Genomic DNA, 9,817 nt, shown 5'->3' with positions numbered 1-9,817 from the left:
TATAAGTAATATTCAACTATAGGGATCTCATTACTTCCCCTATAAAACAGAGGGAAGACTCTAAAAACATTTATCTTGAGACAAAGACAAGTCTTCTATGTGCGCACGCGTGCGCACACATATGAATCTTAATACTAGATCTATCGACTGTGCAGCCATGTATTACCCATGTCTCAACAAGGTTCTATAACTAGCTTATTACTAGTCAAAAGGATGGTGGTACAATAACATTGGCATCTCCATCATGCTGATCGACGGCTTTAAGAGATGCATCCGAGTATACAGTACGTTGATTCGATGTCTTAGCCAGAAACGAGACAAGAGAACAATTGAGATGGACAGGTAGATGGTGCATGATCTATGACGTCATGTCAATTATGCTACGTGCAGAGGTAGTACCTCCTTCAATGGCATGGAAGCCATCATGGAATGCAGCTCTTTACGCTGCATTATTCTGTCTGGCCAAACTGGACAGTAGGTGACAAAGATTGCACGGTGGAGGAAAAAAGTGGTCTGTGGATGGCATGTGCTTTGTGGTTATGCGTTCGTAGACATAGCTAGCATTGCATCCATGGAGCTTTGAGGGGGTGGTGGTGCAACATTCCTCGAAATGATGGTGGAGAAACCCTAAGCATCAACTTTTGTTTTGTTTTCTTTTCGTCTTAGGATAGGAATCCTATCTAGCTTGACTGTACTGGTTGGACATTCACCGGAAAACGAGATATATATATATATTACAGTTTGATTGATAGAACCTTGAAACATTAAAATAAGTCTAACCGGCTCAATATATCCATGAGCATGTGAAAGAATGACATATATTTAGAGACTCTAACACCTGTCAAATCATAATTCATCTTGAGTAAAATAATCATATTATATAAAAAAAAATTAAATTAATTTATAAGATCAAATGAGTTTATTATTATTATTATTAATTAATTAATTAATTAAAAATATTTTGATTCATTAATCAAACTAATAGGTCATTAAAACATATATTTTACCTTTTATAGAAAAAATAGTGATTAGATTTTCCAGGGTTACGTGATCAGCTGTGCAATGATCATGACACGCACTGTCTGTACCAAGATGCTCGCAATTTGGGGTGCCATGGCGTGCATGGGTGCATGAGGTGGTCCACGCACTCCTATTATTCGCTTCCCATGACGGTAGGGTTGCGGCCATGCATTGGGAATCCCACCCCTGCACACTCTCATATGATGGCTTCGACCGCCGCAAGATTCCAAGTCACTTCACCGAAAACCTACCTCTCCTCCAGCATTCTTATCACCCCATGCCTCCTTTCCCTCTCTTTGCTTCACAGTGTGGAGGTGATCGATTCATCCTCGCCAGACTAAGGCTGCAAGAGAAGAACTTATTATCCATCCATCCTCTATTTCCCTCCGTTAATTACACAATACTTATCCACTCGACACTCAGGGCTAGCAAACAGTGTAAAGGAAGTAACGAAACGCATGCAAAAGAAAGAAGATTGATGATAACCAGAGAAGCACTTGACATCTGATCTTATGTATGCCTGGATGGTTTCACCTGTCTACATGAGGGAGCTGTTGATGAGACTGTGCCAGTTTGAACCAACAGTACCATTCCAGCTGCAGTGATCTCTGGTAGAGTCCAAAGCCATGTTGCAATCTCCTCCCACCTGCCATTGGAGACCCACCAACATCTTGTCCTCCTCTCTATCCAAGTCCCTGCAGGAGAGCTGGCTGGTAGTGGTCACAGTCGTAGCAGTTGTTGTGGTTGCGCCACCCAGTCCTCCACCAAAGGGCAAACCCACCTCTACGTCAGTACTGCCATTGCCACCATATCCACAGTAGAGGTTGTGGAAGGAGCTCGAGTAATCAGTGGTGCCATCAAGAAACCCAGTCCTCATCATGTCAAGGAACCCTGCAGGAGGTGCTGTAGGATCATCAAGAATAGGGTTTCCGAGAAGGAAGGTTTCGTGGTCATCCAGCGAACGCCCTGGGTCGTGGTGTTGTTTCTGGAGGCTTGCCAGGGCCAGGCTGAGGCCACTGGGGTCATAAGCAAGGAGTGGTGGGTTAGAGATGGTGGTGAAGGACTGGTGCTGTGGCCTCTTGGAAGAAGACTTCTTGTTCTTCCTGCAGCCACCTCCAACAGGGACGTTCCTTAGAGAGCCACCTTTGGTCCAGTATCTCCTGCAGCCCTTGCAGAAGTGCCTTGGCTGGGAAAGGCTGTAGTTGTTGTAGTAGCAGAACTTGGTGTTGGTGGACTCGCATCTGGGGCACTTGAGGGATTGCTCTGGTTGTGGCCTAACCTTCCTCTCCTGCTGCTGCTGCTGCCTCTGTAGATTTTGGCACCCAGTTAGAGTTCCTTCAAGTGGAAGGCTAGCCATGGCCGCCTGCAGGAGATCCAACCCACGAATTAACGTTTACAGAGACAGAGCGGCCTATAAATGCTCTCAAAAAGACCACGAATGACGAGAACCTCCACCGTGCATGATCAAAGGCATATGAGTCAGAACAATCTGCTACTTGCATTTCGAGAAGAAAAACTAGATGAATGCCATAAATGAGGGAATTATCGATGAAGGAAGACATACATGAAGTAACCTTCTCGATTAATAGGTAAATTTAGAGCAAGAAAGATCCATCATCACAAAGGTTAATTAGGTGCCACACTTTCCATCATTTACTAACCTCAATATGGGTGATAAATGTAGGTCGGTGAAGACTAATTGTTTTACCGATATCATATATATTGCTAAAACTCAAAATCACTTCATTTCTCTTCCTTTTGTCAAACGACAGCCGCAACAACTAGAAAACGTTGCAGATTATTTCCTTCCACCTCGTGTTCTTATGTCTCCTGAGCTATCTCCCCACTACATTTCTATTAATCACGACTCGCAAGAGTAGACCAAGGCAGAGAGAGCCTCTCAACTACATCTCAAAGCAATTGCAGGAGCGAAGGAGACATGCTATCATCCCGGACAAAGAGGAAGAGCTTCAAAATGAAAGGACATGAAACTACCGACTCCCGTGACGTTTCTCCGGTTGAATAGAATGAAGTGATCGGAGAAGAACTGGTATCACCGACAACCAACACTCCAAGCAGGAGCTGGAAGAAGGCAAGAGAAGAAAAGGGAAAGGTAGAGAATGTTCGCAGAGAAAGAAAGAGAGAAGTGTGAGCTCCTATTCGTCCATCATTAATTACCTGGTGATGTGCGCTGGAGATCTCCATAATCTCATGCAGATGTTCTTGTGCAAGGAGAGAAGCATATCACACACAAGCAAAGCATGGGAAGAATGAACGGCATTCCATCCCTCGGCTAAATAGCGGTGGAAGAAGAAGCTACGGATGCAAGAGAAACGGAGGGACGGGGAGAATAAATGATTACTTTTCCGTAAGCGAAGTCGACACGCCAGTGCTGCACTTGCACCCAGCGGAAGCCGCCTCAGCCAATCTGCGGTGAACCACCGGCCGGGCCCCACCCAGCCTCACAAATCGCGACTGGTGTTTGCTACGTGGGCCGGTCAAACTCCGGACGTGTCGGTCACATCAGTAAACCGGGGACCGGGGCGGGGGAACAAACAACGGGCGGTGGCGGTGGGTGGTGCAGCAGCAGAGCGTTTCGCTTTCCGTGCCTCCGCCGACTCGCTCCATCACGTGTCGTCGAATCATCCGACGGAGATGATGGAGCGGAGGCCGACCGTCAGATTCGTGAACTCCTTTGCGACCGCCTCCTCGTGGCTGATACGTCGCAGGCTTCCGCCTTTGCGTCGGTTGGAAGCAAGGGATCAGGGAAGCCACGGATCGGACGGGTTGGGGATTCGTTTCGTGTCTCCAGCGGCGAGAGGCGCGTGCGATGCCGCCCCCAAAACGGGTGGACGCCCGTCTCGAGGAGAGCGTGACGACGTCAGCGAAGCTTACCGAAATGTTCGACTGGCAAGCCGATGTCGGTTTATTCGGGGTGGGGGACGGGGACTGCGTATTCGCGACAAACGTGTGGGGCCATCAGGCGTGACCACTTTGCATTGGAACAGCGCATAACTCTAGCTCCACTCCCCAACGGCTCTGAAAGGAAAACCAACCCGCAACCCAAATTAATTCAGGGCCTGGCTGCGTCCAGGTTCAAATGGGGAGGAGATTGCTGAGCTGAACTGTCCCTCAATGAATCCAAGTCATCTCGGGCCAATAATTACAGAAATGAAAAAGAAACTATGAATCTCATAACCTACCAGCCATATAATTCTGCAGATTCTGAATGGCTATCAAGAACAGAAGGCCTCAGATACTGCAAAGAGAGCCACGAGAATGAGAAATCATTTGCAAAAAGCGAGTTTCATGCTAAAACACTGTATCTTATTAAAAACGATGCCACTACAAACTATAGAAAAGGGATCAATAACATCAAAATGGACCTTCTTGAAGTGCTTAGCTCAAAGAAGTTCTAATAAATAAATCTAACCATCAAAATTGGATTTTTTTTTTTTTTTTTTGCTGATTGACTTTCTGGAAGTTCAACTCCAGACTTACTTCCCTAACTTCAATGAGTATATACACTATAAAGTGAGATGAGAATCTCCAAAGCAATCAAAACAATTATTAGACACTCCATAAATACTGATTTCCGATTCTGAAGAATATCCTGGAAGGTGTGTATGTTGTGCTGCAAAAAGCATAGCAGAAACCAAGTGAAATGCACATTTTATTAGCCTTTCGACTAAGGGATGAAACCTCAGGAAGAAAAAAAAAACAAAAACAAAAAAGATTCAAGGTTTACCTCGACAAACTTCAACTTATAGTCAAGGCTCCCAAATCTTTGTGTCAGCTCATATTCATCCCGTAGATACTCCCATATCTGTGCATATTTAGCACTCTTCCATGCAATGTCTGACCTGAAGGAAGCCAAGTGTTTTAAAGCACAAAAATGATGCACCTTCGCAAATATGATCATCTTAAAAAATGAAAATTGAACATGGAAATCAATTTTAAGATTTAACAACTACAGTAAAATAATTTTACATTCACTTCATAGTAAACAATGGATAATGTTGAAGAACTATTCCATATACAAATATGCTTAGCTTATGCAGCCCAAACAAGTGAAGAGGCTATAAAACTCTCTCCTCCCAAAGACAATGGGTTAGATGTTCCAAGCAAAGGCTTATATCTATCAATTATAAGTTCTACAAAGCTTTCACTTTTCCAGTTATCTATTTAACTCAATGTCACTTAAAGCTTGGAAAAGATATGTTATAAGATCATGAGATCAACCATAATAGAGCTAGTCCCCAGACAAGAATCATGAGTCCAAATACTTGAGCAACTATTGGTTAGACAGCTCTGATTCACTGCTGAAATTGTACTCCAAACTAATAAATCTCTTTAACTGAATATATATATATATATATATATATATATATATATATATATTGATCTTCTAGAATTTCCCATATTTTGACAAGAAAAATATGCAGTAAAATTAGGTGATAGAGCTGGAAAGTTGGAAGCACTATTTGAGTAATGTTAGTTAACAGATCCGGCAGTTGGCCTGTAAAGGCAAGAGAACTGGTTAAAAGAGATTTGATCAAGGAAAATTTACACAAGTTTGTGTGTAATACATGTGTTACATTAGCTAGGGGCTGCATTTGGCATGTACAAAGTCACTCTTGTACTATCCTTCACCAATCAGTGCAGCGCTAACAGCTCATCTATGGCTTTGGATATGTGAAACAATGATCAATGAGGTGCTAAATCCATGCAGGTCAACCAAGAAAATGGATAGAGGAGCTCATCTACTCGTTCAAATCAAATTTTTAACAAGGAATCTGGAAGATTTTAACAGTATATTGTTATGGAAAGATTTCTTCTGTAAAAAGATAAGCTATCTACTGAGATTAAAATCATGATTATGGTCATAGTTGTGGGCAAATGGTCATAAACACATTTACAAATCAACATATACAAGACATTCTGATACACAACTGATGGCAGAGCCAACAGAAAGATTCTCTCATATCTCAAAGAACAATTATTTATGGGATTTGAGGAGGGTCAACATATACAGTTTTAGAGGTCAATTCCATGATTATTTTAATATTTTATTACTGAATAGATTTACCACTATCTTTTTCAAACAAGGAGATGATGAATTTCAAAGAACTAGCAACAAAAAAGAAAAAAGAGCCAATGGTAGCTTTTATTTATTGATTTTGATCAAGCTCACTATGGGATACCGGCATATAATGTTTCATGTGACAGTATGGTTCATTTTGACAATGCAAGACATCACACATCCATCGAGAGGTGAAGAAATTTGCAAAGAATACATATATTCTGCGGATCTAGATGTAATAATCAATGTATTTTAACATGGACAACCAAAAAGGTAAAATGTAATCCATTGTTTTAAAGCATGACAAGTGATTCAAGCTTCAAATACAGAAAACTTCCACCATTCAAAATCCTGCAGTACTTAGATCCAGTATGTTAATGGTAACTAACAGTATTTGGATTCATTGAATTAATGGTAATTACCATATGATGACAGTTTATTGAAAAAATATGCAGAGAATCATGACTGCAATAAAACAATTGAAGAATGCTTTAGACATAATATTCTTGGTGTGATATATTCTGTCACAAATAGAAGTTACCAACAATAACTTACAAGGAGAATAATTTAATACTGCAATTCTAAAATTAATGACAATGACCAAGAAAATTGAACCATGAAATATTTTTTGTTAACCAGAATGTAGATAAGAGGAACTATTGCACTGGGCAAAAGGAAACTTCTGTCACCAATTTAAGTTTAACGTGTAAAATTTTTGAAGTTAAACTATGCAATTTTACTACCAATCTTGCTTTTTAATATTAGTAATATTACATGTTATTCTATCCATATCAATGCCCAAAATGTGCTGGTAACAGAATACCGTACCTCTCAAAAAGCCCAAGTTTAAGAATAACATCCGCCAAATTAGAATTTGCTTTCCCCACTAACTGAAAAAGTTTTTCCTTCTTTACAGTAAAAGTACCAATTTTCTTCATTTCATGATTGATATCTGTGAATTCTGCAACCATTCCATCAACCTAACAATGCCAAGGTAGATATGATGTTTTCCTTTAATGCACAATAATGATACAATTCACATTTTAGGGAGCAATCAGTGACATACTTGCCCAATATAGTAATCTAAAGCAATGCTTTGACCAAGAACACTTCCAATGATGCGAATACCATCTATGCTCAAATTCTTAAGCATAATGTAGTCAAGCCCACCTTGCATCCAGGTCTTCAAGGTTGGTATTTCAACTACCACATAGTCTGTATCACAATAAGTGAAACCACTAGCAGTTAAGAAAAGACTAAAGTAAAATAACTTATATAGAGACTATCAATGTAAAATTAATCAAGTTAACAATCCAGGCACAAGCAAAGATTAACAATATTACACATACTCATTAGCTGCATGTGATATGTTGGCACTGCCCATATATGAAAGCAGGCACAAGTTAAGCATGGGCATGACATGCACAACAGGATAGCCAGCATGAATCCTTGGGCATAAGAAATAGCTATTTGTGGTCTATGAATCAAAGACATCTAATCAGTTAGTTCAGCTGAACAAGTGAAAAAGTGTTTTATGCTGCTAAAATAGTTAGGTCAGGTAACACTAAGCCTAACAAGAACCCTTGACAAACTTATAGAAAAGCATAAATGAACTTTAGTCAAATCAAAATTTGGAATGACTCAATTGGAAAAGAAAGGGTTATCAAAAGAAAATAGAACTGCATATCAGTTCATATATACAGGTTGCCCCATCTCAGGATGCAGTAGCAGATGCATATTTCTTTATCATTTCAGTTATTGCCTAATGACTATTATTATCCTCTTCAACGTGTAGTTCAAGTCAAAAGTTTCTGTTATCTACAAATTGTAATGTTCTAATACCATATTTAATTTCAAACTAATCATGCTGACCAATATTATGCAGCTCAAATGCAGTTGGAATAGAAACCATGATAGCTCTTTTGACCGTGTTACAACTTGGACCAATGGAAATTTTACTCATTAACTAATAGGTCTAAAACCAAATGATCAAAAATGTTTATACCTATATAGAATTACATTCATCCTTCCACTTCAAATATAAGACTTAAATGGGGTGTTACAATCTCCCACTTAATATTTGACATCGTCATCAAAGCTAAGAACTAACCCGTAGTCCATATTCGAACTCTAAGGATGTGCGCTGTTGTAACATATCTCCAGTCCCATCCACGAGAAATCCTTTCTTACTTGGATCCGTAATCAAAAACCAATTATCATAATCCATCCCAATGAGTGAACCAACTCATTAACTTGACAAGCCCGATTCACAATCACTAACAGATCCAAGCCAAAGACTCAACATTGATAATAGTAAAAGTTTGTAGCACGACATAAATCCAAAGCAATAAAAAAATTCATGACATGTCATCCTTCCATGATACAACTGGCATATAAGCTTCAAACAATTGCTTATATTTGTACCTTAAGTGGATTTCACTTATAATGTACCATTATGAAGTTCCAAACATCATAGAGCTAAGTTCCAAATTTGATGTTACAATATAAACCCAAATGAGTAAGTTTCTGCAACGCTGCTCAGATCTGTAAAGCTTTACCCTTTTCTTACGCATGGTACTCTATATTTTATTAGATTTACATAAAGTTAAAGAAATATTACAATGGGAGTTTCAAAATATATATACTACAAGGCAAAAAGTCCAACATTGTATGCACTTTCCTAATAATGTTTGAAAATATATACATGCCGCATTCCATCTCTGAGTACACAATTTCAATACTTACCATGATAATGGCTTCTTATTAAGTTCTTAGAGAGATTCAGATTGCTAGACTAGAAATACTAGGATGGTTTGGGTCCTTTATCCTCCTAATCCAGGTTCTTGCTACAATTCTAATATTAAGGCATGGTCCCTAATCAACCACTCATGATTTTTTATTCTAACATTAGTTCACATGGTCCCTAATCAACCATATTAGTGGTGCACCATCAAGGGAGAACTCGTGAAAGAGCAACAACTTCAAAAAACCTATAGTTAGAAAAGCAAAATGTTGTAAAGATTGGCTAGAATGTATGGTGATACTATGCAAAATACAAAATTAAATAACAAGTGGCTAAAAAGGATGTCAGTATATGGCTACATAATAGCAAGTATTCATAGTTTTTGTTGTAAATCAGGAACTTAAATAAGTCATAATCAGCATATATAGGTTTGCTTAAGATGGTACAGATAGTACTACGTAATATTAGATAGATAAAAGATGATAATTACTATACAGCTTAAAGAAAAACATAGGAGATTTTTCACAAATTATATAATGAAAATTTCTTGCAACCTTATTTATGATTATAAAATAAGATTAAATTTCAAGAAGATATTTGATACCAAGATGCATCCTGATTGAGATAAGGATACAGAGAACTTTATACATCTCAATGGAGATATGGAAGTGCCTGAAATATTAACAAGTATCTTAGTTATCTCGTATTTATTAGAATTTTATAACCCAAAAAAAGATTACAGAAGAAAAAACCTTTGGTACATACGCCAAGAAGATGATATTCAGAATTTTAAAAACCGTTATTCTACTAACTCTAGTCAAGGTTTATCAGAAAGTATTCTGAAAAAATCAGTTTGCTTTACACCAGGAAAATCAACCTCATGAACTATTATTTTTCTAAGATAAATAATGAGAGTAAAGAGAAAACAAAAATCACAGAGAGTATTTATTAAGCAGGAAAAACATATATGG

General features: G+C 38.9%; 2 protein-coding genes across 4 annotated transcripts in view; both read right to left on the bottom strand.

The window, feature by feature from the left end:
* Positions 1-1,479: 1,479 nt before the first annotated feature.
* LOC135594888 (dof zinc finger protein DOF3.1-like) lies at positions 1,480-3,376 on the bottom strand. Its single transcript, XM_065085395.1, has 2 exons — positions 3,199-3,376; positions 1,480-2,383 (listed from the first exon to the last, which is right to left on the bottom strand). The coding sequence occupies exons 1-2, from the start codon at positions 3,223-3,225 to the stop codon at positions 1,559-1,561; spliced, it is 852 nt and encodes a 283-aa protein (XP_064941467.1). The 5' UTR covers positions 3,226-3,376; the 3' UTR covers positions 1,480-1,558.
* A 949-nt stretch (positions 3,377-4,325) lies between these two features.
* Positions 4,326-9,817, bottom strand: part of LOC103978212 (protein RETARDED ROOT GROWTH-LIKE) — a 7,227-nt gene continuing 1,735 nt past the window's right edge. For all 3 annotated transcript variants that reach the window (XM_009393927.3, XM_018823120.2, XM_065085877.1), the window contains 4 exons: positions 7,170-7,318; positions 6,932-7,083; positions 4,769-4,883; positions 4,326-4,654 (listed from right to left, as the gene is read on the bottom strand). In XM_009393927.3, coding sequence (XP_009392202.1) covers positions 4,532-4,654; positions 4,769-4,883; positions 6,932-7,083; positions 7,170-7,318 — 539 coding nt within the window. In that variant the 3' untranslated portion in view covers positions 4,326-4,531. The remainder of the gene's footprint in view (positions 4,655-4,768; positions 4,884-6,931; positions 7,084-7,169; positions 7,319-9,817) is intronic.

Source organism: Musa acuminata, chromosome BXJ1-10 (genome assembly GCF_036884655.1).
Source record: "Musa acuminata AAA Group cultivar baxijiao chromosome BXJ1-10, Cavendish_Baxijiao_AAA, whole genome shotgun sequence".
Classification (NCBI taxonomy): domain Eukaryota; kingdom Viridiplantae; phylum Streptophyta; class Magnoliopsida; order Zingiberales; family Musaceae; genus Musa; species Musa acuminata.
This window is presented reverse-complemented; position numbering and strand designations above follow the sequence as displayed.